We start from the raw sequence: 15125 nt of genomic DNA on the forward strand, positions 1-15125 counted from the left end.
AATGTTCCATTAGCTCAATATAACGCTGTTTACCTCCAGTCATAACTTCAATTTTCTATTCAAAAAAACATAAGTTTGGTTCATAACTCAAAAATAGTAAATTTTTAACAAAAATTATCTACACCACTGTATATGGACCATTAACTATTACTCTTAAGATCTCATGTAATGATCATGGACAATGATAATGATATGGTAATGATATGGACAACTTGGAAAATAGACAGTTTAGATCTTGCTTCTATCTCAATTTTGGGTTCATGTATACTTCCCAGAACTTCACTAACTTTGGCAAAGATTTGAAATGTGCATTTCGTCTGTTACCTTTTTTGCTTTGTGTGCAATTGGTTTTGTTTTACTTATTTGCGTTTCCAGCGCTTCGATCATTGTAACGAGTTGGTTCGTTCTTTGAGAAATTAATGATTGCAATGTTGTATAAATCATATTGGAAGCCGCTTCTATTTTTCTCATTCTCTATTTGCTGTAGGATGTAGAAATTCATTTTCTGTTAATATTTTTCGGATTTTAGTAGGAAGTATTTATTCTATTTCATAAGTATTTATATGTATTTCCTGGTTTCAGGCTTTGTGTTTCTAAGTGATCTGGTTCAAAATTTTTCTTTTTCCCGGGCTTCCCTTGTTTGATTCTGGGAGTGGCGCATTTATATAACCCGAATTCCATTTTTATAAACTTAAAGCTGAATTTTTTAGAGTGGTTTTTAAGCTGTTCAGATTATTATAATCGTTACTGAACAACTTAAGATCATCTATTGTAATGTGTGGCGTTCAGATTATTTGCATTTCACGTTAATTAAGAAACATTTATTTGCCAAATACACTACAAATAAGTACAAATTATTAAATTAAATAGATGATGCCATTGCTTGCACCGTCAGAAAGTCAAAAGAGAGAGTATTAGAGTATATAGAGTATTAGTTATTAGTTGTTCCCGCTTCTACACCTCGCGCGGCGCTCTCCTCACGCATGGTGACGTCGCGATGTGGAAGGGATGCGGTATTGCCAAACGTTTACAAAAATAACCGTCAATCAGACATATCGCCCTCCTTGAAAACCTCCACGCACCGTCTATAGATTACAACAAGTCAGACCACTTCCTATACCGCCCGTGTTAAAGCAAAATTGACCTTGAATCCCGCAGTTTGCTGCGTACGAGCGTTTACCAGGGTTTATCGTAACTATCGAGGAAAGCAAATTCTGAGGCGCGCTGATTATTTTTATACGAGGAATATTCATAAGAAGTATTTTAAGTCATAAAATAGGAACTTTTTTTATAGGACTGGAATAGAATGTGTTTATATGACAGTGTTTCTTAATTATTAACGTTTTTACACATTTTTTATATTAGCTTCACTTCTTTGCCTTTATGTAGCAATGTTTGTATGTATGTATATAACAAATCTAAGAATTCTATTTAAACTATAACTTCTACTTGTCAGATTGTTTTTAAATTTTGTAGGTGCTTGGCTTTCGATAACTTTTTTTTCGATTAAGGACAGTTTTTAAAATATTTTTGAGTTTCCCTTTTCTAAAATTGGTGTATCTAGAAGTTTTGATCAGTTCAATGAATTTAAACTTTTAAATAAATTGAAAGCGTTTAATATGGCGGATTCAAAATGGCTGCCTTTTAAGTCAAATATAATATATAAAAAGTGAATTTGAAAAAAAACTTACTTGTTGAATTGTTTAAACTTGCTACATTTTTAGGAGTCTTATCAAAAAATACAAGTTTTTACTTAATATTTGTTGAAATTTTAGAGATGAATATTCAAAAAATAAATCTAAAGTTAAAATAAATAAACAATTAAAAAACACATTTAAACGCACTAAAAAATATAAAATAATTTTAATACGGTATGGGTTATTTTAATTTTTGAAATAGGTCGTTTTAAAAATACAAAAGCGCAAAAGAACAATAAACAATTATCATAATAAGCGCTAAATAAGTAGTTTTGTAAATTATATACTTTGTATTCATTTGTGCATATAGTAAATATATATAAAATATCAAAATTTACCGGGTCTTAAACGCCGACATTGGTGACCGACAAAAAGAAGTGGAGTGTGTTTTTTTGGGATAATAGGTTGTAAAATCGGCTAAAACTATTCCAGTGACATTAGGGGGAGAAAATAAATAATAAACTATTTTTTAAGATTGTAATGCTTTTATATAAAACACAAAATACAGAACAACATATTTAACATATAGGGATGAAATACATACTACTTTATTATTGGGTAATTATATTTATACAAGTAGTATGTAACCAAATTATTGTCTAAAACGCTACAAGCAAAAACTCTCTCGCGAAACGGATGCACACAAGTTAACGTACTTGCGAAAACTAAACCTGGGTTCTACCCGGGTAGAACGGGGGGTGGGGCAATCGATTTCAGGGCCGCTTGAGTGGTCTGACTTGTTGTAATCTATAGACAGTGCTCCAGGCTTTAAAAATCATAAATAGGCAGGACAGAAATCTTCGTAACTGGACGCTTATACTCGCCAGCAGCAGTGATAACTAGTACTGTTCGGACAATACCATCTCCTCCAGGAAATGTTTGTACAACTCGGCCAGTTCGCCATTTTAATGGTGGTAATCCATCCTCCATGATGAGCACAAGAACGCCTAGTTTCAGGAGCTGCGGATAAATCTGCTTCCATTTCGTATCTGGAGTTCTGCAATGCATTCCTTGACCCAACGAGACCAAAAATGTTGCACCATTTGTTGTCTATGTTGGTATTTTGATAGTCTGTTCTCTGCTATTCCCAGTAGATCACCTTGTGGGCACGTCGTCAATAAGAAAGTGCACATATAGTTCGTATAAAGTTCCATTGTATACCTTGATTTGCTAATTTATTCGAAATAATAGAAGAGTGCTCTTTGAGAAACGCATTAAATTCATTTAATGCACCTACGAATGTTGTCCCTTGATCAGAATAAATTTGTATGCACTCGCCTCTTCGTGACATCGAATCTGTACAAGGCAGCTAAGAAACATGCGCTAGTAAGATCACTTACTGGTTCTAGGTGAATAGCCTTGGTAGCAAAACACACAAACAATGCTATGTATGCCTTGTTAGTTCTAAAATTACGTCCTGTGATCCCTAAGGAAGAAGGGCCCTGCGTAGTCAACACCGGACACAGAAAAGGGTCTATAGGGTGTAATCCATGTCTTAGGTAAATTACCCATAAGGTACTTTGTCGATTTTGCAACAAAGCGAAAACAAGTTAAACAGTCATGGTAAACCTTTTTAATTACATTTCTGCCATTGATTAGCCGGAAGCTTTCACGTAGTGATGCCAATGTAAGTTGTGGACCAGCATGAAGTAGCTTAATATGTGCGATCAAAAGTGAAATTGTATGTTTAGGGGGCAAAACTATAGGATGTTTCTTTGGATATTCATAATTAGATTAGACCCCCAACTCGAATAAAATTAAGAGTGTGGTCAAAGAAGGGATTCAAGGTAAGGAGTTTGGATTTATTAGAGACCTTATCATTATTCTTCAGGGCTTTAAATTCTTCAGAAAATGTCGAAGCTTGTACCAAGCTGACAAGTGTATTCAAAGAATTCGCAATTTCCTGAGTTGAAAGCTCTTTATTAGAATAGTCAAATTTAGATTTTAATTTAAGGATGTTTTTAAAACGTAGCACAAAGGCAAAAGTACGAACCAGTTTAGTTAAATTAGAAAATTTGTCAATTAATGTAAGTAATAGAAACGTATCATCCATTTTTTCTCTAAGAGACCAAACGAAAACAAAACAAAGGTAAAAACACAAAGTCACGGTTTCATCAAAAAAATCAGGGGTATATTCATTAAGATGTAATGACGGTAATGCACATAGGGCAATCGGGGAGAAAAATTTCCACCAGAATAAAGGAACATACAAGTTTGGTGGACAGGTATAGGGATACTAACATGATCGAAACTAAATCATAGTTTGCAAATCATTTATTGGCCTCCTCATGTTTGTTTCTATGATTCGATTTTCATGTTTGTTTGTTCAACATGGTTTTTCTTTAACTCAGGGAGCGGATATTTTGCATGAGTGCTCAAAAGGCAAAAAACTGGACTTGTTAGAAAAAATGGAAATAACTAAAGCTAAGAAGAGCCCTGTCCTTGTGTGTGTGAACGATATTTTCACGTTTGAACCTCACCTCATTTATAACAACCTCTCTTAAAAAGTCTTTTCTTCTTTTTTTCTTTTTCGATTTTAGATATTTTTAGTTTTTATTATTAAGATTGTTTACTTATATTCACACATATTAGTATAGTTCGGATTATTTCCCATTTTTGATCATGTTACTTGGTGGCCTATGGGTTAGACGTGCGCCTGTGAATCTAAAGGTTGCTGGATCGTTCCCCACTGGTGACATTTTACATTTTTACTTTTTTATTTTATTTTTTTTTAAGCATATATTTTTATCTATGGTGGGAATTATTAACTTAACCTAGCTTCTCTTTTGTTGTTAGTTGTAATGTGATGAGTTTTATAAGCGTTCTTTTTGTGAAAAATATCTTAATGTATTTTTTAGGCCTGATGATGCTCCGATAGGAGCGAAACACGTGTAGCTTTTAAAAAATGATATGGATTTGATGAGACCGTGACTTTGTGTTTTTACCTTTGTTTTGTAATGTAAGTAAGTCATTATTGGTATGTTTTTCGATGGACACATAAAAAGAAGGGACATTTCGTAATTCAGGAGTTTCAATATTTGATAAATCTACTATGTCGTTTGGCCACTCATCTTCAGTCAGCCAAGGAGGTCCATGGCTGACTGAAGGGTCCAACCATAAAGTCGAATTTAACAAGCTTAAAGGTGGTGGCTTAATTCCTCTAGTAAGTAGATCAGCTGGATTGTCTGCGGTTCTAATATATTCTATTCATCATGGATCATGGATTGAATTTGAGCAATTCGATTAGCAATAAATATCTTTAGACGATGAGGAGATGATCTAATCCAAGTACTATTGTAGAGTCACACCAGTAGTGCTTAGAATCCATAGTAGAGGCTAAGAGTAATACTGCACAAAGTTCGAGCCTAGGAATAGTCAATTCTTTAAGTGGAGAAACTCTAGTTTTTGCACAGAGTAGTTTGGACGAAAAATTGCCTAACGAATTCTTTGAACAAAGGTACACGCAGGCACCATAACCTGGCTTCGCAGCATCAGAGAAGTCATGTAATTGCAGCTCGATAGGATTACCGCAAAGAGTTCGTCTTGGTATTTTAAGATTATTTAATTCCACAGCTGTTGCAAGATGATTTTTGCCGAGATTGTCACAGGAGAAAGTAGACCAAGAGGGTCAAAAATCAGGATAATTGATGATAAAATTGTACGGTTTGTTACGCGAGTGCTAGATTCAGTAGGACCTATTTTATATTCTAGCGTGTCAGAAATGTGAATCCATTAAAGGCCCAAGGTATTAGAAGGAATATCTGTATCAGAAGAAATCAAATGTATTGAGCATAACTCTAAGGCCACGTCCAGAAGTTAAGGCTGGCTCACTTGAAGCCCATTTTCTAAGTGGAAATTCATACTTCATAAGAAGATCATTGATGTCTTCTTTAATTTGTCATCAATCAAGTTCATCGACTGTTCGTGCGCCGGTTAAAAGGCCATCAACGTAAAAATCACGCTATATTATATTAAAAATCTTTGTACAGTCTTTAGCATGTACTTTACCTACTTCCTGCAAAGATCTAGTAGCCAGAAATGCAGCAGAGGCTGTACCGTATGTAACGGTGGACAAATCGTGAGTTAAAATCGGCTCATTAATATTAGCACGCCAAAGAATTCTCTGAAGCTTACAATATTCAGGGGCTACATAGACCTGTCGATAATTTTTTTAATGTCACCACTGAGAACTACAGGATGTATACAATACCGTAAGAGAACTGAGAAAAGACTGTTTTGGACATTAAGTCCGACCATAAGTAAATCGTTTAAAGAAAAACCTGAGTCAGATTTACAGGAAGCATCAAAAACTACCCGTAGTTTAGTTGTAATGGAGCTTAATTTAAGCACACAGTGGTGCGGTAAAAATTACCCAGAAGTATCATTTTGATTCTCAGATAGGGTCATGTGACCGAGTCTTTCATATTCGGTTATAAAGTCTTGGTTATAAAGTACGTTTTAAATAAGGGTTTTTATTCAGTTTTCCTTCAAGATTTAAAAAACGACCTGTAACTGTTAATTTCGAGTCGCCAAGACGATCAATCGAGTCCTTAAGTAGAAGATGTACTGCAAATTTACCATCAGGGGCTCTAGAAGTGTGCTGAGAGAAATGTTCCTCGCAAAAGGTTTCCTTTGGTGATAAGTATTTAGTTAGGAAATTCTTCTACCTCCCAAAATTTAGTTAACTGATTGTTAATTGAAGTGGTAAAAAAGCACTGTGTCTTTGAGCAAAGGGTTGAACTAAGATGAGTTTGTAAAGGACCAGAAATAATCCATCCAAAACGTGTCTTTTGCAAGCAAAATTGGAAGTCCTCGACCCAATTTTATTTGACCAATATGGATCAGTTCCCAGAAAATGTCTGTAAGTCAATAGGTCTTGCAGAGCTGAAGTCGGGGTCAGCCAATGCAATATTATACTGGAGTCAAAGGATATAGCTGGAATATTTCCAGTTATAGATTTAAGTACAAGACACGATATGTTGGCCTCAAAGTTAGAAAAATTGGATTGGACTTTAGCAAAAACTAGAATAAAAATCTAGAATTTATGGTTTCGATTTTCTGACTGATACCAGTGATAGAATGTTTAATATTTTCAATAGGAAGTTGTAACAAGTTGCAAAGTCTTTCTGAAATAAATTTGGATTGGCTTCCACTGTCTAGGAGTACTCTACACAAGTGTGTAGTGTCAAAAACGTTGATGATAGCAGTGGATAATAATACAGTGTTTGAATTAAGTTTTTCATTTACCACTAAACTACAAGGTGAGTATATCCTCTTTCTCAATCAACGTCTTTCAAGTCAGTCTCAGTTTTATTGGAATGAGAAGAGGTAGACGTGCTATTATTATTGGTTTGTACAGTCCCAGAATCGGTTCTGTTGAAATGTAGAAGGGTATGGTGGAATTTTCAACATTTTCTGCATCCAGACGACCTACATTTTTAGTTGCATGGCCTATAGAAAAGCAGTTAATACATAATAGTAATAACACATGCGTATTATTACTTGTTCATTTGTTTAGCATTATTTAATTTTAGCAGAAATTTGTAACAACTGAAGACATGTGTTGATGAGATGTTCTTTTTGACAAAACGTGAATTTTTTATTACTGTTAGTGGCGACAAAGGACTGAGAAGTATTTTTGTGAAAGTTAGGATGTGATTGGCGAGGCCTTTTGATTTTGTTTGAAGTGTTTCTTGAGAGCTGTTTTCGAAAGACTCTAAAATTCAGCATCTGTCTTTTAACAAATCTATAAGTTCTTTGTAAGTAGGGAGTTCTTCAATAAAGGTTTTGGAATACCAAGCTCTTCTAGTCACATTGTCAAATATACCTGTCACAATATGACAGATTAAGGCATCCCAATGTTCTGTGGACATCTTTAAAACCATCAAGGCGTCCATGTGCGTCTGTAAGCCGTCAAGTATGACTCTAAGGCCACGTCCAGATTCACGTGATAAAGATGGCAAATTAAAAATAGCCGATACATGGTTGCTGACTAAAATCTGTTTGTTTTCGAATCTCTCATTTAAGATGTTCCATGCCACATCATAATTGGTGAGATAGTTTCAGCTGCCACACCCTTTAGAGAGAGGCGCAAGTAATGAAATTTTTTTGCTGGTGTTAGTTTGAGATTGCTAGGTATTAAGGAATTGAAAGTGTCTCTAAAAAACAATCGTTGCTCATATGAACCGTCAAACGTTGGAAGGTTTATTGGAGGCAGTCTAATGTTGGCTAAATCATCATTATTAGAATTAGGTGATAAATTAGTTTCCACGTTTGGAGTTAAAACCTGCGACTGCATCTGGTCAATTAAAAATTTGCTCGCTTTAGATGTTATGCGGTATAATTTATTTTCAAATTGTTCAGACTCACTGTCATGTTCATCAAAATCAATATCAGTCTCCGTAGCGGCAATCTTTTACTAAGTAGCATTAAAATCTTCCAACAATTGATCAGCCTTTTGCGCACGCATTTTGAGTTCCACTAAATCAGTTTGAGAAAGACTTCTGGACTTAATAGCTTGAAAATAGTTTTCAAACCGTGTAAGAGCAGCTTTAGTAGCCTTTTTTTTAATTTTTTGTGTCAGCCATTTCGAATAGTTAATAATACAAATACAAGTAGTTTCAAATAAATTGTTTAAAGTAGAAACAAAGTAATAAAACAATGCAATTAAATAGGTTTCTGAGAACACTCAATAAAAATGCATGTAAAGTTATCAAACCTACGTAAGTAACACCAAAGATGTCTAAAATATCTACTTGCCATCAAAAAGTGTGTAATTCAATGCGCAAAATACTAATAAAGTAGGTATATTAAATGTCAAAATAATAAAATGTAAATAGTAGGAAATCGCCATCAAAAGGAGTGTGAAATACCAAAAGAAATGAGTGTTAATAGGTATTGTATACCAGCAAAATGTGTAATATATTGCAACGTAAGCAAATGTCAATTAAAGGTATTAATTTTGTCACCAAGGTAGCATCAAATATCACAAAATCGTTTGTAAATCAATGTAAAGTACCATCAAAAGTAACCACCATAAAGTAACATAAATACAAAGCAGTTTAAGTTTATTAAAAAAATAAACAAATAAATCAAACAGAGGTCTGTAAAAGTAAAGGAAATAAAGTAAAAAAGGAACGCACTAACCTGTAGTGAAATAAGTAAAACCAATCGGTGTTCCCTGACAAGACGGTCTTGTTGTTCCCGTCGTCAAAAAGGCAAAATATCCAAACTTGTGTCGATTGGGTCGGCGGTCGGCGTTTCTTCCAGTTAAAGCCACAAATAAATGCGGGAAAAGCCTCGTTGAAAGTCCCGTACAGATGTTAAAATGCAGTTAAATTCCCTTCAGGAGTCAAATCCAGCGACGAAGGGCCATAATATGTAATGTGTGGCGTTCAGATTATTTGCATTTCACCTTAATTAAAAAATAACATTTATTTGACAAAATCAGTAATAAGTACAAATTATTGCGTCGTCGGAAAGTCAAGAGAGAGAGTATTAGCTGTTCCCGCTTCTACACCTCGCGCATGGTGACGTCGTGATGTGGAAGGGATGCGGTATTGCCAAGCGTTTACAAAAATAACCGTCGACATCCGAATGTGGTATAGAATGTGTGATATAATATGTTATTTATAGGTTTTTATCCTTTTTTCGTGTTATTGAACTCTTAGCTGAGCGAATATAGAAGGAAAGAGGGGGAAGGGAATTACCTTGGGAATTATTGTTATTCTCAGGTTTTCCTGGTTTTTAGAGCGAGGTACGGGTGAAACACCAAACACTCTCGCCTATTATAGTCCCAGAATATCGTAGTTATAATCAAGAATATAATTAACAAATTCATCAAAACCAGTTTTCACTGAGCGAATGTTAGAGTGTGCCACAATAAAATCTCATTCAACCCTCGCATTTTTTTGAATAATCAATTTATTCTGTTGGTTACCCGTTCGCCACGTGAAATGATTATCCTTCATTACCCCAAAAAACCCACTCGACCCCACGCACGTCTACCCAATCCACCCGCAAAAACATTTTACTTATCCAAGGCCAAAATTTAATTCTAACAAAATTGAGGTACACTTCATAACACAGTCTTTACGACTCCTCAAACAATATGTGTGTAATGTAAAAGTGCTAAAAAAAAAGTCATAGTGTTACGTGTATCGGTGGGTCAGCCCAATTAAAAAATGTGTATTTGAAGGTGGTACACAATGGTACAGTGAAAACATCTTGTCGAATTTGCATTGTCTTATTTATTTAATGTAACACGACGTTTCGGTTGGTAAGTATCTCCAACCGTTATCAAGTGTAAACTGTCCAAGAAGGACTGGGCAGTTCACACTTGATAACGGTTGGAGATACTTACCAACCGAAACGTCGTGTTACATTAAATAAATAAGACAACGCAAGTTCGACAAGATGTTTTCAAAAAATGTGTACCTACATAAACCTAATTTTATACCTCAAAAAATATATTAATTTCTTTTAACCACAAAAAACCAGAAATAATAAATTATAAATTTATTATTTATTAATAATCGCTTGATAGGGAACTGGGGTTGTTTCAGGAATTTGTCCTACTAAATTTTTTTTAATGTATTAATTAAATTAAAAATGAATATATAGACAAAAATTGAGTCTGCCTTATCTATCGCCATACTGTTTGCTACGTACTTTTGTTCTGTTTATAATACTAGTGACATGAATATAGGAAATAATAATAATACTAGAAATCTGGTAATGCTTCAAATTATCATTATTATTCTGATAGATTCAATGTAATGTCTCGAGAATTAGTAAGCTGATAAATGGGCAGAATCGTTCCTTTTTTAAGTCCCTACAGTTTTTTTATTTCATCTGCTAGATTGGTGTATTTCCTTTTCCTTCCTGCAGGTTCTCTTCACCTGGTTATAGGTGCAAACACCACAACCCTTATACATGTGGCAATATTAAAGTATTGACACATGTATAATGACTGCCTCCTTCTTCCTTTTGTCTCGAACTATGATCCGACTTATAGGAAATATTTCAATCTGTTACAATTGTACGGTCGTAGTAGATGGTGTACTGTGGCATTTCAGTAACAGTTGGTGGCTCGTACTAATAGTAGGGGATTCTAGGTGCCTGCTGACATAGGTCTAACCTAAAGTTCAGTTCTTGATTTATTACAGCAGCTACTTGATTGTGGCGGTAAAAGTAAGCTCCTGTAATGTGTTGGATGGTTTTTGGCTTCTGTGGTTGATCGATGTCATAAGAGTGGCTCCCATGGAGGGTTTTGTTTTGCTGCTTGTTGAGAATGATACTCATCCAACAGGCCCACTCGTTTGCTTATTAAGTATTATTGGCGACCAGGTTTAAGGACGTGTATGCGCGATCGGCTAGGCAAGTACTTGTAACTAACTATGTAAGGGCGAGGTTGGTTTTCTTGGTGGAAGTACCCTTTTAACAGTTTAACTTGGCCGATGGGTAGGTTTTTGATGTCAGTATCCTCCTCTTCCACCTTCTCCTCTCGGTGTTGTCCTCCTTAGCGCACTTTCCTTAGGGCGGTGCCTTCTGTCACGTTCAGTCAAAGTTCTTGTTTTCTTCATGAAATGGTCCAGATGTATCTGTCAATGTGATTACTCCGAAGGAGTATGTTAAAACCGTTACCGCAAAGCGTTGATTGCCTTTAAAAGATGTTTACTATTGAGTTCAGTCTTGCAGATTCTGTTCACTCTGGAGAGATATTCCTTTAAGCAGTTCTCTTTAATACTCGTGTGATCGATTGTCCTCGCCGGTTGGTATCCTATGTATTTGTAGGCATCTTTTTTTAGCATGGACTCTATGAAGCCTCCATCTGTCAGTTGCACTTCTCTTGTTTTACATTTGCCTTTTAAAGCCGAATTTCATACTTGGCCTTTCTTTAGTGTTTATCCTATTCTTGGTCTTAATTTAACTCTGGAGAGTGGGATCAATGCCAAGCAGAACCACAGCGGGCTGAGTGAATCCTTTTAAAATATGCCGCAGCTCATTTTGATTTCCGGGGTGACTAGAGATTTATTTCATAGGTACTTTATAAGGGTTGGGTTGGGTTATTCTGTGAACTTCTCTCTATTATTATTATTATTATTATTATTATTATTATTATTATTATTATTATTATTATTATTATTATTATTATTATTATTATTATTATTATTATTATTATTATTATTATTATTATTATTATTATTATTATTATTATTATTATTATTATTATTATTATTATTATTATTATTATTATTATTATTATTATTATTATTATTATTATTATTATTATTATTATTATTATTATTATTATTATTATTATTATTATTATTATTATTAATGATCATTATTATTATTATTATTATTATTAATGATCATTAATCCATATGGAAGATATATTTTTTTAACATGATGATTTTTTAGGAAAATGTCACATCGGTCAGATTAAAATGCAGCAAATCAATGCCACTTCTAGAGTCCACGTGCCAAGTTCACAAAAACCAAAATAATTTATTTAAGCATAAAGAAGTACAACCTGACAAATTAAAACTAAATGTCGTCGTCCTACTTGAGCGCATTCAAGTTGAAAAAATAGCTAACATAGAACCTTTAGATTTGATAAAAACATTAAATAAAAATGTTGCTGCGGTAAAGTATCCGTATTTTAATAAACGTAGTCCCGAAGATATATTTGAAGATAATATGCGGCTGATTAAATTTAGAATGGAACGATTAATTAGCAGGAGAAAACTCAAGGTTATTGGGGACAAGTTGAGGATCAAATATAAAAAAGCAGTAAAATTGTCGAAGAAAATCAGTTTGTCGCCAAAATTTAACCTCGTTTCTGCAAAACGGCGGTGGTTAGGTAAGTAATTATTTTTTACGAATTTTATGTTCTTTCACCTAAAAGTATTACATATACTTTTAAAGAGGTTCTTTTCTTATCGTTTTGAATATTAATATTCGGTGATGGTGATCGTGGAAAACCATCATCCGTATTATTATTTTGTTTTCAAGATGTACTGTTGCCAGTTATATTTTCTTACTTTTTATTTGAATGCATAAATTTGAAAATTTATGTATTTTATGGAAAAAATTGTGAAAATGTCATAATAAACATCATAATTAATTTGAAGTGCACTTGATCAACAACACTTGATCTTTATTATGTTTTAAATAGCTGTTCATGTTTTTAAACTCTTAATACAATTTATGATCTCAGAAAACGCTGAAAGAAGCAATTCCGGTAAGCTTGTTCCAGCAATGTTGAGTGGCTAGCTTATACATTTGGCCTGGGGGAAGGGAAGAGGTTGAGTAGTAGTTGGTCCCTGTATGCCGATGTTGTGTTGGCAGGGTGTGAGCAAGTACGATGGTCGAAGGCGCGACACGCAAATGTTATAGTAAAGCCTACTTAACTCCTGCCAACATACTCCCATGTATGAGCACAGTGAGAAAATACAATGCGGTTCTTTTTACAACTATAACTATGGCACTTTTTTGGGTTGGGTTGGTTTGCATCTGTTGTCGTTGTCCTCAAAACCCTCCCGTTTAATTAAATGTTTGATTCTTGTTCCTGTTTGCCAGGTATTATTTGAAATATATTAGCTACTTGAGTTACAAACTTCTTAAACGCAACCCAATAGCTTAAAAGGTTAAACGCTTGATAACATATACGTTTAAATGCTTATTCACTCACTTGAACCGAGTTGATCGGTCGGCCGTTCTGGTCAGAAAGAAAAACATGTTCCCTTTAACAGAGAACCCAAATAATCTGCATTTGACCGAAACTCAAAAAATTACTATTCTTAGTCATAAAAACAATTTTAATTATAAAAAAGTTAAGTATTGCCCGGATGCCCCCATCTAGTATTACTCTTCCAGGCAACTAAATGACTTTTTCAGAGATAAAAGTTAATTTATATAATTCAAAAAAAATGTTTATACTGAAAAATGATAACGTAATTAAATAAGATAATTAAAACAAGGTTAATTAAAAATAAAATAATTTCATCTGATCCTAACAACTTTCCCACACCTGACACCTGCCAAGCTACTTTATAAGATGATTAGATAATGATAAGATGATGATGATCAGCATGATAAGGCCACATGCAATGAGTATCACTGACATGATATAATATAAAAAACGAAAAAACGAGAACGACCCTCGAAGAGCACGGGCAACCCGAATTTTGTCAATTTAAAGAGAAACGCCTAAGTGTAATTACTTGTTAAAAATATAATGAATAATATTAACAATTAAAAATTAGACCAATATAAATGCTGAAGTAATTAAATTACCAAGTAGCTCCTGTAAAAGAAGGTAACGAAATATCAAGAAAATGATACAATCAAGGTGTTTGTAAATTACACTGGTTAACAAAACTTTTTATGCCACATGAACTTTATTGCTAGTTTTTTTATTATATGGGTTTTTGTTAGTAAAAATACACAATTAGAAATTTTTCATCATGCATGGATTTTATTTGATAAAGAAATGTGAATTTTAAAGAAAAAATAGATTATTCTTAAGAAACACAAATAATAGTTCAACTTACAAGGTTTAACTCGAAGATTTTCTAGAATATTTAGCTTCTGATTGGTCCCTCTTAATTATCCAATAGTAGTCCCCCAACATCCGTGGGTTGACACCGGAATCCAGGAAATAGATTTTAAATGAGATATTGCAACTCAAATCTTTGTAGGCCAGTAAAAACTCGTTAATCAACTCTTTATAGTTATCACTTCTATGGTTTCCCAAAAAATTCATAACCACGTGTTTAAAGCACAGCCAAAGTGATTTTTCCAAAACGTTTAATTTTTCTTGGTATTTAGGATCTTTTGTTAATTCTATGATTTGAGGTCCCACAAAAATACCTTCTTTGATTTTAACACTTATTCTGGGAAAATTTTCTTTTAAATATAAAAAACCATTTCCATCGCATTCGATTTTTACGTAACGCCTAATTTAATGCGAAGTGGCGGAAGAAGCACATCAGAAGACTTCACAAGCGCTAAATGCTTTACACTTTTCTGTCCTGGTACCAAGGATGTACGTGCAGGCTATACTTTTTGTTATTTTTACTGTCCCATTCGCAAAAAAGCAGCAGAATTTAGTAAACCCTAATTGCAGGCCAAGTAGTAGAGCAATAAGTTTTAAATTTCCTCAGACTTTAAAACTATGTGTTATAGTCCTATGGTTGGAACCTTTGGTGTGAACTCAAATTACGAGACAGTTTTACGACTAACCAAAACTGTTGTTTTGCTCTCGACACGTGTTTCGCTAATGATGTTAGCATCTTTGGGAGAAGATTAAAACTGTAAAACTACACTGGTTAGCGACTAAACACGTGTCGAGAGCAAAGTAAAGAGTTTTGGTTAATGGTAAAACTGTCTTATAATTTTAATATCTGTTATACTGTATAT

At 34.0% G+C, this 15125-nt stretch overlaps 1 protein-coding gene across 7 annotated transcripts in view; it reads left to right on the plus strand.

The window, feature by feature from the left end:
- Positions 1 to 15125, plus strand: part of LOC126745256 (DNA polymerase zeta catalytic subunit) — a 125751-nt gene that overhangs the window by 56376 nt on the left and 54250 nt on the right. For all 7 annotated transcript variants that reach the window (XR_007663484.1, XM_050453011.1, XM_050453014.1 and 4 more), the window contains one exon: positions 12123 to 12564. Coding sequence is in view for 6 of the 7 variants with exons in the window: in XM_050453011.1 (XP_050308968.1) it covers positions 12123 to 12564 (442 nt within the window). In the remaining variant the exon portion in view is untranslated. The remainder of the gene's footprint in view (positions 1 to 12122; positions 12565 to 15125) is intronic.

Source organism: Anthonomus grandis, chromosome 15, assembly GCF_022605725.1.
Source record: "Anthonomus grandis grandis chromosome 15, icAntGran1.3, whole genome shotgun sequence".
Lineage (NCBI taxonomy): Eukaryota > Metazoa > Arthropoda > Insecta > Coleoptera > Curculionidae > Anthonomus > Anthonomus grandis.